Source organism: Gobio gobio (genome assembly GCF_949357685.1).
Source record: "Gobio gobio genome assembly, chromosome: 16".
NCBI classification, from domain to species: domain Eukaryota; kingdom Metazoa; phylum Chordata; class Actinopteri; order Cypriniformes; family Gobionidae; genus Gobio; species Gobio gobio.
The window spans coordinates 52,928,981-52,943,980 of NC_137109.1; the positions used below are offsets into that span (position 1 = coordinate 52,928,981).

At 46.7% G+C, this 15,000-nt stretch overlaps 1 protein-coding gene across 2 annotated transcripts in view; it reads left to right on the forward strand.

Moving 5' to 3' along the window:
- LOC307140384 (limbin-like) overlaps positions 1-15,000 on the forward strand; it is a 66,151-nt gene that overhangs the window by 29,423 nt on the left and 21,728 nt on the right. For both annotated transcript variants that reach the window (XM_079839894.1, XM_079839895.1), the window contains exons 9-13: positions 8,133-8,505; positions 11,016-11,240; positions 11,316-11,458; positions 11,761-11,887; positions 12,163-12,324. In XM_079839894.1, the coding sequence (XP_079696020.1) occupies positions 8,133-8,505; positions 11,016-11,240; positions 11,316-11,458; positions 11,761-11,887; positions 12,163-12,324 (1,030 nt within the window). The remainder of the gene's footprint in view (positions 1-8,132; positions 8,506-11,015; positions 11,241-11,315; positions 11,459-11,760; positions 11,888-12,162; positions 12,325-15,000) is intronic.

Consider the following 15,000-nt stretch of genomic DNA (forward strand, 5'->3'; position numbering starts at 1 on the left):
AGGCCCGCATCAGAGGAGCGGAGATTACGTCTAGGCGTGTAAACAGTTAAAAGTTCGGATAAGTATTGAGGCGCCAAGCCGTGAAGGGCCTTGTAAGTCAGCATAAGAATTTTAAAATCAATCCGAAACCTGACAGGAAGCCAGTGCAGTGACTCTAAAACTGGAGTGATGTGTTCGCTAGTCCTGGTGCGTGTGAGAATTCTAACGGCCGAATTTTGCACTGACTGTAATTTATTTAAGGTAGTTTTAGAGACCCCATTCAGAAGCGCATTGCAATAATCAATGCGAGAAAATACGAAAGTATTAATCAATTTTTCCGCAACAGGAACAGATAGCATGGGGCGTAGTTTTGCAATGTTTCTGAGGTGAAAAAATGAATTTTTGACTGTATTTTGGACATGCGGGTCAAATGATAAATTTTTGTCAAATATCACCCCCAAGTTTTTTAATTTAGTTTGAAACTCCAGAGCAGAGCCGTCAATTTTTAGAGCAAAATGACTGGATTTGTTGATTTGCAGGGGTGAACCGATAAGCATTACCTCGGTTTTATCACCATTTAGACACAGAAAGTTTTGTGACATCCAGATTTTTACCTCAGATATGCAGTTTTCTAGAAAGCTTATGGCTGAATTATCATCCGGTTTAGTGTGGATGTAGATCTGGGTGTCATCTGCATAAAAATGGAACTTAAGACCGAGGGATCGTAAAAGCTGGCCAAGAGGATAGATGTACATGCTAAAAAGAAGGGGGCTCAAAATTGAACCCTGTGGTACGCCAAATTGAACTGAACCAACTTTAGACTGACGTCCATCAAGGGAAATAAACTGGCGCCGATCTGAGAGATAAGACTTGAACCAGTTTAATACAGTGTCCGTTACCCCAAAGATGGTTTTCAGGCGAGTGAGTAACAGAGAGTGATCCACAGTGTCGAACGCTGCACTTAAATCGAGAAGGATCAATATTGAAAGACGGCCAGAGTCCGCAGCAATCAGTAAGTCATTAGTAACCTTAACTAACGCCGTTTCCGTGCTGTGGAGTTTGCGGAAACCAGATTGTAGGGGTTCAAAGAGATTGTTCGCAGTGAGATGGGTGTGCAATTGGGACACAACTACACGCTCAAGAATTTTAGCGAGAAATGGAAGATTAGAAATGGGACGAAAATTGTTGAGGTTGTCAAAATCCGCACTCGTTTTTTTTTTGTACCGGGGTTACAGCAGCAATTTTAAATGCTTCTGGCACAGCACCCGTACTCAGGGAATCGTTTATTATACACAAAACAACAGAACCCACAGAGGCAAAGCATGATTTAAACAACTGAGTTGGAATAGGGTCCACTATGGAGGTGGCTGCTTTCATTCGTGAAACCTCCTTAGTGAGAGATTCCAGATCCAGAGAGGAAAATGTAGAAAAAGGTGTGCCGGAAAAGTGAGGGATAGTAAAAGAGGAAACAGGAGAGACTGCAGTGATGCTTTTGCGAGCATTGTCAATCTTAGAGCTAAAATGGTCAAGAAATCTGTTACAAAGGTGATCTGAAACGAACATATTAGAAGTATTGTTGACTTTGAGCAGTTTATTAATAATATGGAACAATTGACGGGGATTTTGTTGGTTATTGACAATGATCTGAGAAAAGTACTGGGACCTAGCGGATACTATCTCAGTTTTATAAATAAGTAAATGGTCCTTCCAAGTTTGATGGTGCACATTAAGACCAGAAATACGCCACCTACGCTCCATCTTACGACAAGCTGCCTTCATAGAGCGCAGCTCGTTAGTATACCAGGGAGCGGAGCGGACAAAGTCCACTGTGCGAGATTTTATTGGTGCAAATGTGTCTAAGCCTGAGGAAAGGACTGTATTTAACAGAGAAATTTTATCCTCCAAAGGAGCTGCTGGTGAAAAACTATTCAGTGAGGAATTTATAGAAGCAGAAAAATCGGGGAGATTGATAGATTTCCATTTGCGAAAATTAACCGTTCGAGACAAAGGTTTACTTTGATGTGTCAAGACCATATTAAAAACAATTGCCATATGATCAGACAACCCAAAGTCAGATACGCATAACTGAGACAAAAAAGAACCATTGGTAATGACCAGATCTAAGGTATGTCCCTTGACATGAGTCGGACAGTCCACCAGCTGATTCAAATCAAAACAGTCCAATAGGGACAAAAAGTCCTTCGTCGTTGCAGCGTCTTTATTGTCTATATGGATATTGAAATCCCCCAGAATGAGCATTCTTTCAAACTTAGTGCATAGCATCGACAGCAAGTCGGCAAATTCAGATAAAAAATCCTCTCTTGATTTAGGAGTAGGGTTGGGTACCGAAATCCGGTTCCAATATGGCACCGGTACTTATATAACCGGTATGTACCGGACCGAATCAGAACGCAGATTTCGGTTCCTCATTTCGGTGCCAAAATGTAAACGTGCTTTCGGGTGCTTTGGCTGGCACCGAGCCAGAGACAGACGCTCAGCGCTGGTCACATCACAACTCATGACAACTATTCAGTGTTTTCAACCACATCATGTTTATTTCAGGTTTCAGACATTTAAATGCTCATAAGTACTAGCAAAAAACACACACTGATGTCTATGAAAGCGGCAATGACAATCCTTTCAGACGGTTATAATTTGACTAACGTTACATGTTTTATTCACATCAGATACATGCACATTAAATAGTAGCTATATCGTTTACTCTATTCTTCTTCCAGTTCACTGGTCACTTACTTTCATGTATTTTGTAAGACGAGAATGAACTCAAGTGTTGTAAATCCGACAGATCCGATTCTGATTCCGATTCTGATTCCAGATTCCGATTTATAATTTGTAAATAAGTCAATTGTGTTTTGTATTTATTTATATTCATACATTTAAGTATACATTAAACTTTTAATTAATGGTTCAATTTAAATAAATAAATAAAAAGCCATTTAATGTTATCCACCTCGTTTTGTGGCCATTTAAAAAAAAAAAAAAGTATCGGTTCAGGCACCGTTTAGGCACCGGAACCGTTTTAAAAGTATCGGTTTGGCACCGGAATCGAAAAAAACCCAAACGATACCCAACCCTATTTAGGAGGTCTGTAAACGGTAACTATGGCCGTAGAGATGGAAGTAGAGACGTTCAGGACGAGACACTCAAAAGATTTGAACTGGGGAACGACCACAGGGCTTATTTTGATTTGTTGATTGTAAATCACGATGATGCCCCCACCTCTGCCAGAGAGACGCGGGGAATCGAACAGTCCGTAACCATTTGGGGTCAGTTCATTAAACAAAAGTCCATCAGACTGTTTGTGCCAGGTTTCCGTTAAAAACACCAAGTCGAGTTTCTCCTCCATGATAATGTCCGATACAAGTACAGCCTTGTTGTTCACAGATCGTGCATTAACGAGCGCTGCTTTTAGCGGGGGCATAGAAGATGACAAAGGGCATTCCACTCGGTTGAGCGCTGACAAGTTGTTTAAATCAACATCGTTAGAGAACGATCTGCGGGGTTTCCGATCAAATATGGGCACACAAATGGCATCCGCTGAAGAGTGAGTAAACCTGCGCCTTGAAGCGCGATGTATATAGCGAGTAGGTCGCAGAATTCCGACATCACGGCACAGTTCATAGGTATCATTCGCTAAGTAATAATTCCCATTTAAGGTCAGCAGTTTACCAGCGGTGTACCTTAGATCCATAATGCCAAAGTCCACGTCAGCAACAGTCTTGTGGATTTGTAAATCCAGGGCCAGGCCACAGTAAGGTTGATTCCAGCAGACATAAGTCAGAAGTGCAGACAGCAGGCAGAGGATTTGCACGTAGTTCCGCATTTCAGATATGTGTGGAAAGAGGGGATTTCCACAGTTCCAAGAACCCTCATTTACACTTGTCGCTAGCCGATAAAAACACTAAAAGTTCAGTAAAAACGGGAGAGAGGAGCGGCAGCCAAACGCGCCAGCGTTCCCTCAGCAACCACCGCTGGGTCAAATGTTTTATATTTTTGAACCATATTAGTAAAAAAAATTTAGCTCTCTCTGATTTTCCTTTTGTGAAAATCTTTTTCCGTGGTGGTCGCACTGCGCGCTGTGAGCCGCATGTGTTTGAATCGCCCTTTGTTCTTTATGGCTGTAGTTTGTTGGTGCATTTTTTTTTTCTTTCCCCTTTTTGCTCGTTTAGGGAATTGTTTGTCACTCGTAATGTTTGATTTAGACGCGTTTATTCTTGCTCCTTCACCGGATATTTTGTTAAATGTTACGCGTGATGACCTTGTTAGAATCGCTGGCCACTATAAGCTTGACGTGAGTGGTAGCCCTTCCAAGGCTGATTTGCAGGATAAACTTATGGAAGATTTGCGAGAACTTGGCGTATTTAGGAAAGTGTCTCCGGATGTTTCTACATCACCCGATCAGGGTAAACGTATTGATTCGTCACCTTCACCTAGTAAAGCAGCACTAGAATTGAAACGTTTACAGTTAAGAGAAAAGGAGATTGAATGGGACCGCGAGAAGACTAGGTTGGAGGCTGATAGACAGGCAGCACGAGAACGAGAGAAAAGAGAACACGAGTTTAGATTGAAAGATCTTGAGTTTGCGCAGGCATTGCGTATTAAAGAGCTCGAGCTGAAAGCCCGTGAGGCTGGTGTTCCATTCAAGTCAGATCAATTTGATATAACTCGTAACATTCGCCTCGTTACACCTTTTAGTGAGAGCGAAGTTGATCAATTTTTTGCACATTTCGAACGCGTAGCGACAACATTTCCCAAAGAAATTTGGACCATGACGTTACAATGTGTTTTCACTGGGAAAGCGCAGGAAGCTTATTCCTCATTAGCTTATTCCTCATTAACTCTTGAAGACGCAGCAGATTACGATAAAGTCAAACATGCTGTTTTACGCATCTATGCTCTTGTGCCAGAGGCTTATCGACAAAAGTTTCGTGGTTATTATAAACCTGAAGCTCTCACCTCTGTCGAGTATGTAAGAGAGAAAGAAATGTTATTTGATCGCTGGCTTAGTTCTCAAGAAGTAACAACTTTTCAATCTCTTCGTGATCTGATGATTCTTGAAGATGTTAAAAACGGTCTTCCTCAACCAGTCGCTACCCATGTCAGTGAGCATAAGAATTTGACTCCAGCTCGTGCGGCTGTGCTTGCTGACGAGGATGTACTCACACATAAGTGTTTTCCTTCTAATCCTAAATTTTCACAAAATGTTTCTAATCAACCAAATTTCTCCAAGATGTCAAGAGAAAATGTGCCTGTTTCTGGCCGCTCTCCAGACCGGCGTTCGTCGGGGTCTAACGCTACAGTTCCGACCTGCGCCTACTGTAAGAAACGTGGTCATGTTCTGGCTGAGTGTTATTCTCTGAAGCGTAAAAATAAAGGCCTGTTCACACCGGGACGATTTTCGCACGCGTTTATCGCCGACGTTTAACGCCTCGGGACTAAACAATGAGTGTTCACACCGACGCGCAAAACGCCAGGCGTAAAAGCGTCATTTTTAAAAAAACGCCTCGGGTTCGTTTTTTTATTTTGACGCGGCGTGTAAAAAACTGTCCGACCAATGAGATCGGCGCTTTTGTTCACGTGCCTGGAGCTGCTGAAGTGACAGTAAAACACGACTTGGTGGCGCTCAAGCACAAAACGGTCTTGCCGAGCACACATTGATACGACGAAGAAGTAGTAAGTAGACAAAGAAGAAGATGGGCTGCTAATGCTGCTTGCCAGTTAGCAAAAAGTGTGTGAATGGTTTTGTCCATATACATAATATGTCTATGGTTTTGGCAAGCACGTAAATACTGTCTCTCTTCTCCTTCTGTGTGACAAGCGAGTGTCAGAGGCTTAAAGTGCCGCAGCTCCATCTTGTGTACCGCGAGCGCATCGACTGAATGTGCGCGCTCACTCGGCGCAGCGCCAGTGGAAATCGCTTGGGTGTGAACACTCAAGACGCGCCGAAAAACGGCACGAAAGACGCTGGCGATAAGCGCGCGCGATATTCGTCCCGGTGTGTACAGGCCTTAAGGCGGCAGGTCAAGCAGCTTCTTATCGATCGGAGGTGGGTTTGTGTGTTTCGAACATGCCTGTGAGTGGGGACGATGCTAATAATGACAGTCACAGTTTTGCACCTTTTATAATGGATGGTTTTGTCTGTAAAAATTCCTGTAAAAATTCTGCGTGATACTGGCGCCTCACAGAGTTTTATCGTGCAAGATGTGTTGCCTTTCAGTGAAAAGACTTTTACTGGTGATAGTATTCTTGTACGTGGGTTTGAAATGGGGTATGTTAATGTCCCTTTGCATGAGATTTCTCTTGTGTCTGACTTTGTGACTGGCAATGTTACCGTGGGCGTACGCCCTTCCTTGCCTATTGAAAATGTAGCAGTGCTACTTGGTAACGATTAGTGTGGTGGAAAAGTTTTGCCTTGCCCCATAGTGTCTCATGCATCTCTAAAAACATGTTCTGATGACTTGTCACTTAACTTCCCTGATGTTTTTTCCTCTAGCGGGGTTACGCGTGCTATGGCGAAAAATGAAAAAGAGAATGAAATTGAGGATCAACTTAATCTTAGTGAAACTTTCATTGCACGACCTTCACTCTCTAGCGACAGTGATTTACTTTTGAATTCTGCCTCACTGTCGTTTCCTTCTGATGTTCTTAATTTGTCTATGAGTCGAGAGCAGCTTATTAAGGAACAGAAAATTGACCCAGCTCTGTCTTCTTCTTTTTCAAGCTAAGTCTGAAGAAGACATTGAGCATTCGCCGCACAGCTATTTTTTACGAGATGGTGTCTTAATGCGCAAGTGGAGACCTCTTATGGCCTCAGCGCAGGATGAGTGGAGAGTTCTCCTGCTAATGGTTGTTCCAGTCTCTTTTCGTGATAAGGTTTTGAGTTTAGCTCATGACCATCACTTTGCGGGTCATCTTGGCGTAAATAAGACCACTGACAGAATTTACCGCCCTTTTTTTTGGCCAGGTATTAAAAGAGATGTCGTGAGATATTATTTAATGGTGACGTAACACACACAGACACACACACACAGACACACACACACACACACACACACACACAGACACACACACACACACACACAGACAGACACACACACACACACACAGACACACACACACAGACACACACACACACACACACACACAGACACACACACACACAGACAGACACACACACACACACAGACACACACACACAGACACACACACAGACACACACACACAGACACACACACACAGACAGACACACACAGACACACACACACACACACACCTCTGCACTAACTCAACATGAGGACAGGAGAGCTGTCAGTCAAACTAATGTGAAAAAGTAACTCAGATATTTTGTTGTAAATTTGAAAAGTAATGCGTTACTTTACTAGTTACTTGGAAAAAGTCATATTATTACGTAACTCAAGTTACTTGTAATGCGTTTCTCCAACACTGCTCTTTAATGACACTATTGTACTATTTCACTATTGAAATGTAATGTGTGTCATATTGATTGTGTTTGCCCATGAGCTGCAGTAGTGTGTGTCTCTGTGTGTCTGTGTGTGTCTCTGTGTGTCTGTGTGTGTCTCTGTGTGTCTGTGTGTGTGTGTGTGTCTGTGTCTGTGTGTGTGTGTGTGTGTGTGTGTGTCTGTGTGTGTGTCTGTGTCTGTGTCTGTGTGTGTGTGTGTGTGTGTGTGTCTGTGTGTGTCTCTGTGTGTCTGTGTGTGTCTCTGTGTGTCTGTGTGTGTCTGTGTGTGTCTGTGTGTGTGTCTGTGTCTGTGTGTGTGTGTGTGTGTGTGTGTCTGTGTGTCTGTGTGTGTGTCTGTGTCTGTGTCTGTGTGTGTGTGTGTGTGTGTGTCTGTGTGTGTCTGTGTGTGTCTGTGTGTGTCTGTGTGTGTGTGTGTGTGTGTGTGTGTGTGTGTCTGTGTGTGTGTGTGTGTGTGTGTGTGTGTGTGTGTGTGTGTGTGTGTGTGTGTGTGTGTGTGTCTGTGTGTGTCTGTGTGTGTGTGTGTGTGTGTGTGTGTGTCTGTGTGTCTGTGTGTCTGTGTGTGTCTGTGTGTGTCTGTGTGTGTCTGTGTGTGTCTGTGTGTGTGTGTGTGTGTGTGTGTGTGTGTGTGTGTGTGTGTGTGTGTGTGTTCCAGCCTGAACGTGTCGACGCTGGCGCGCGCTGCGGTGGCGCTGGAGTGTGTGCGGGTGCAGATGTTCGAAGGCCTGGTTTCGCTGCTGCTGGCTGGCGTGGGCCTGCGGGCGGAGGGGCGTGTCCTTGGGGCGGAGGGGCGTGTCCTTGGGGCGGAGGGGCGTGTCCTCGGGGCAGAGGGGCGTGTCCTCGGGGTTCTGCACGGGCAGATCGTGGGCATGGAGGGCAAGGTCCAGGAGGAGCACAGGGCGCGGGTGGCAGCGCTGGCACATCAGTGTAACCTGGAGACACAGGAGGAGATGAACTCACTGCAGCAAAGACACATGAGCGAAGCGGAGCACGCAGAACAACTGCTGCAACACACACCACAGACACAGGTGATGAGTGAGTGTGTGTGTGTGTGTGTGTGTGTGTGTGTGTGTGTGTGTGTGTGTGTGTTTGACCAAATACTTATTTTCCACCATAATTTGCAAATAAATTATTTAACCCCTTAACTGTCAGCCCCCTTTTTGAGAATAGTCATGAAAATGCACTATCCAAACTTAAAGCGCTGTAATTGAAGAATGCTTTGGAATATAGACCTACATCTGGTCTTGTTTTAAAGCAGACACTCGGCAGACAGTGAAAGCAATTCAAAATATGAAAGTATTAAAAAATTAAAACATAGTGATGACGATTTCAAAACAAGGCATCATGAAGCTTTGAAGCGTTATGAATCAGTGAGTTGAATCTTGATTCGGATCGCGTGTCAAACTGCTGAAATTTGGCGATTCAAACCGCTGAATCGACTCACTGATTCATAACGCTCTGAACCGCTGAATCCACTCACTGATTCATAACACTCTGAACCGCAGATTCGCCTCACTGATTCATAACGCTCTGAACCGCTGAATCGACTCACTGATTCATTACGCTCTGAACCGCTGAATCGACTCACTGATTCATAACGCTCTGAACCGCTGATTCGACTCACTGATTCATAACGCTCTGAACCGCTGAATCCACTCACTGATTCATAACGCTCTGAACCGCTGATTCGACTCACTGATTCATAACGCTCTGAACAGCTGAATCGACTCACTGATTCATAACGCTCTGAACCGCTGATTCGACTCACTGATTCATAACGCTCTGAACCGCTGATTCGACTCACTGATTCATAACGCTCTGAACCGCTGATTCGACTCACTGATTCATAACGCTCTGAACCGCTGATTCGACTCACTGATTCATAACGCTCTGAACCGCTGATTCGACTCACTGATTCATAACGCTCTGAACCGCTGAATTGACTCACTGATTTATAACGCTCTGAACCGCTGAATTGACTCACTGATTCATAACGCTCTGAAGCTTCATGAGGCCGTGTTTTGAAATCGTCATCACTATATAAGTCGTTATTTAGGGTTTTTTTGCGCACAGAAACTATTCTCGTCTTCATAAAGTTATTGTAGAGCCGCTGTAGTGAGATGGACTTTGTAACTTTAGTCTTTAGTGTCTTTTAAGGGTCTTGAGAGTGTAAAGTTGAGCCAATGGAGGCCTTTCAGAGCATCAGATTTACACTAAAATATCTTCATTTGTGTCTGAAGATGAACGGAGGTCTGACGGGTGTCCAACCACATGAGGCTCAGTCATTCATGACACTATTTACAGTTTTGGCTGAACTAACCCTTTTATGTATTACAATTTAACTAAACTCATTAGATTTTACTCGACTAAAACTAGACTAAAACTAAAAACAATTCAGGCGACTAAAATATGACTAAGGGCGTTTTCACACCTGCCTTGTTTGGTCTGGATTTTCGGACTTTTCAGTTTTGTCCGAATCAAAATTGCAGATGTGAAACCTGCCCTGACCCGGCCGAACAAACAGACGAGATTCGGTCTGATAAAAAGAGGGAGTCTCGATCCGGATCAAACTGAGCAAAGCTTCGGGTCGTTTCTAGTGTGAAAGCATTTTCGGTTCGGTTCAGACTTTCAGAACATTTACAGGAAGTTTTTTATGTAAAAATATTATAATGTTATTTTTAAATTCAATCTAGGCTAGATTGATTATGAAAAGTGAAAAGATGCGCAATATGTCAGAAGGTCAGAAATCATTTTGAACAAAAATTTTTATGATTTTGCGTAGAAAGCCTTTCTTTAATGTGAATTTTGTTTCGTATAAATTGTATCTTATCAACATTTAATCAGATAATTGTCTGGATTTAATAAATAAGAAGCAAATAGTCTATAGCAGACAATAATGGCGGGAGCGATCACATGCTTTACACATGAACTGGAGTCTCAAATAAACCCAAACTCAGCAGATACTGTCTCACAAACATGAGAAATATGTGAATATAAAGCTTGAAATGTCCACTTTTAAACGTGACGAAAATAAAATAGTCAACAATGCGACTGTTCAATAGTGGCGGTGATATGAGTCCGTTCATTCACTCTAGTCAAAGACGCGTCAAAAGCACATCCGTTTATAAACCAATCAGAGTCCAGATGCCCCACATGATGAAGACGAGTGGACACGCGTGTGTCATGTGCAGTTCTTTAGTGCACTCACATAATTACAATGAGAAACCAAACCAAAACTAACCCAATGTATAAAATGTATCAAAACATGAACTTCGGTTCGGACTTTCAGGTGTGAAACGCCCTAAAACTAAATCAAAATATGCTGTGAAAATGAACTCTGGATAGTTGAAGTGTAGCTATGATGACGATTACAGGCCTCTCTCGTCTTTTGAAGTGGGAGAACTAAAGACTCTTTTGCCCAGTGTATGTGATATTAAACGCCGTGGAGCTGGACGAGAACATGAGAGCTTGTGTCCGGCGTGGGGTGTGTGATATGTTGAGGGCGTGATGATCATGTGACCTGTGGGCGTGTCCGCAGGCGGGGCCGGATGTGCGGGCTCTGCTGGTGGAGCTGCAGGAGCAGGAGCAGAAGCGGCTGCAGGAGCGGCTGCGGGTCCGGCACGGGCTGGCCTCGGCTCAGGCCCAGAGGAGGCAGGCGCTGACCCGCCGCTTCCAGCTGCACACCATCCTGGGGGAGGAGCTAGAGGAGGAGCTGGACACGCCCACCGCACACACACTCCTGCTGCAGTACTACAGCTGTCAGGTGACCATCCTCTCTGCAGCACTTCAGCACCAGCGCAGCACCTCATATATAATGTGTGTTGTGGCTCCGCCTCAGGGTGTTCTGGAGGAGGGGCTTGATGTCCTTCTGGCCAATCAGAGAGCCCTGCTGGCCGAGCGACACGCGCAGCGCCGCTTCCTGGTGCAGAATTTACAGAGTCTTCAGGCCGTGACGAATGAGGCCTTCAGCAGCAGAGACGGGTCTCACACACACACACACACACACACACACACTCTCTCACTCACTCACACACACACTCACACACACACTCTCTCACTCACACACACACACACACTCTCTCTCACACACACACACACACGCTCTCTTACTCACACACTCTCTCACTCACACACTCTCTCACTCTCTCACACACTCTCTCTCACACACACACACACACACACACACACACACACACTCTCTCTTACTCACACACACACTTACATCGCTGGTGTGTTTATTCTTCACCTTTAGCTGACATCTGTGTGTGTGTGTGTGTGTGTAGAGAGTGTTCTGATGTCCAGCTGGAGATTCTGCGCGTCAAACAGACTTTGGAAGAAACTGTGTGTCGTGAGCGCAGAGCCATCCGCTGTGACATCATCAAGAGGAGACGACTGCTCCTGTCAGAGAAGGTGTGTGTGTGTGTGTGTGTGTGTGTGTGAGTGAGAGAGAGAGTGTGTGTGTGTGTGTGTGCATGTGTGTGTGTTTGTCTCACCTGTGTGTGTGTGTGTGTGTGTGTGTGTGTGTGTGTGTGTGTGTGTGTGTGTGTGTGTGTGTGTGTGTGTGCAGGTGTGTGTCTGTCTCACCAGTGTGTGTGTGTGTCTCACCTGTGTGTGTGTGTGTGTGTGTGTGTGTGTGTGTGTGTGTGTGTGTGTGTGTGTGTGTGTGTGTGTGTGTGTGTGTGCAGGTGTGTGAGCACTGGCGTCAGCTGCAGGCCGTCTGTGGTTCCTCTGATGTCACAGTGGATCAGTATCTGCAGAAATGGGCGGAACTGCTGATGTTCCAGAACAATGACCTGTCAGAGCTCATCAATCACCTGGACGAGGAGACGGCAGCCAGAACACGCAAGGTACTGATCACCTGACACGCCACACACACGCCAGGTACTGATCGCCTGACACGCCACACACACGCCAGGTACTGATCACCTGACACGCCACGCACACGCAAGGTCTGATCACCTGACATGCCACACACACGCAAGGTCTGATCACCTGACACGCCACACACACGCAAGGTCTGATCACCTGACACGCCACACACACGCCAGGTACTGATCACCTGACACGCCACACACACGCCAGGTACTGATCACCTGACACGCCACACACACGCCAGGTACTGATCACCTGACACGCCACGCACACGCAAGGTCTGATCACCTGACACGCCACACACACGCAAGGTCTGATCTCCTGACACGCCACACACACGCAAGGTCTGATCACCTGACACGCCACACACACGCAAGGTCTGATCACCTGACACGCCACACACACACGCAAGGTCTGATCACCTGACACGCCACACACACGCAAGGTACTGATCACCTGACACGCCACACACACGCCAGGTACTGATCGCCTGACACGCCACACACACGCCAGGTACTGATCGCCTGACACACAACGCACACGCAAGGTACTGATCACCTGAAACGCCGCACACACGCAAGGTCTGATCACCTGACACGCCACACACACGCAAGGTACTGATCACCTGACACGCCACACACACGCAAGGTCTGATCACCTGACACGCCACACACACGCAAGGTACTGATCACCTGACACGCCACACACACGCAAGGTACTGATCGCCTGACACGCCACACACACGCAAGGTACTGATCGCCTGACACGCCACTCACACGCAAGATGCTGATCGCCTGACACGCCACACACACGCAAGGTACTGATCGCCTGACACGCCACACACACGCAAGGTACTGATCGCCTGACACGCCACTCACACGCAAGGTACTGATCGCCTGACACGCCACTCACACGCAAGGTACTGATCGCCTGACACGCCACACACACGCAAGGTACTGATCGCCTGACACGCCACACACACGCAAGGTACTGATCGCCTGACACGCCACTCACACGCAAGGTACTGATTGCCTGACACGCCACTCACATGCAAGGTACTGATCGCCTGACAAGCCACACACACGCAAGGTACTGATCACCTGACAAGCCACACACACGCATGGTACTGATCGCCTGACACGCCACTCACACGCAAGGTACTGATCACCTGACACGCCACTCACACGCAAGGTACTGATCACCTGACACGCCACACACACACAAGGTACTGATCACCTGACAAGCCACACACACGCATGGTACTGATCGCCTGACACGCCACTCACACGCAAGGTACTGATCACCTGACACGCCACTCACACGCAAGGTACTGATCACCTGACACGCCACACACACGCAAGGTACTGATCGCCTGACACGCCACTCACACGCAAGGTACTGATCACCTGACACGCCACTCACACGCAAGGTACTGATCGCCTGACACGCCACACACACACAAGGTCTGATCACCTGACACGCCACACACACGCAAGGTACTGATCACCTGACACGCCACACACACGCAAGGTACTGATCACCTGACACGCCACACACATGCAAGGTACTGATCACCTGACACGCCACACACACGCAAGGTACTGATCACCTGACACGCCACACACACACAAGGTCTGATCGCCTGACACGCCACACACACACAAGGTACTGATCACCTGACACGCCACACACACGCAAGGTACTGATCACCTGACACGCCACACACATGCAAGGTACTGATCACCTGACACGCCACACACACGCAAGGTACTGATCACCTGACACGCCACTCACACGCAAGGTACTGATCGCCTGACACGCCACACACACACAAGGTCTGATCACCTGACACGCCACACACACACAAGGTACTGATCACCTGACACGCCACACACACGCAAGGTACTGATCACCTGACACGCCACACACATGCAAGGTACTGATCACCTGACACGCCACACACACGCAAGGTACTGATCACCTGACACGCCACACACACACAAGGTCTGATCGCCTGACACGCCACACACATGCAAGGTACTGATCGCCTGACACGCCACACACATGCAAGGTACTGATCACCTGACACGCCACACACACGCAAGGTACTGATCACCTGACACGCCACACACACACAAGGTCTGATCGCCTGACACGCCACACACACGCAAGGTACTGATCACCTGACACGCCACACACACGCAAGGTCTGATCACCTGACACGCCACACACACGCAAGGTCTGATCACCTGACACGCCACACACACGCAAGGTCTGATCACCTGACACGCCACACACACGCAAGGTACTGATCACCTGACACGCCACACACACGCAAGGTCTGATCACCTGACACGCCACACACACGCAAGGTCTGATCACCTGACACGCCACACACACGCAAGGTACTGATCACCTGACACGCCACACACACGCAAGGTACTGATCACCTGACACGCCACACACACGCAAGGTACTGATCACCTGACACGCCACACACACGCAAGGTACTGATCACCTGACACGCCACACACACGCAAGGAACTGATCACCTGACACGCCACACACACGCAAGGAACTGATCACCTGACACGCCACACACACGCAAGGTACTGATCACCTGACACGCCACACACACGCAAGGAACTGAT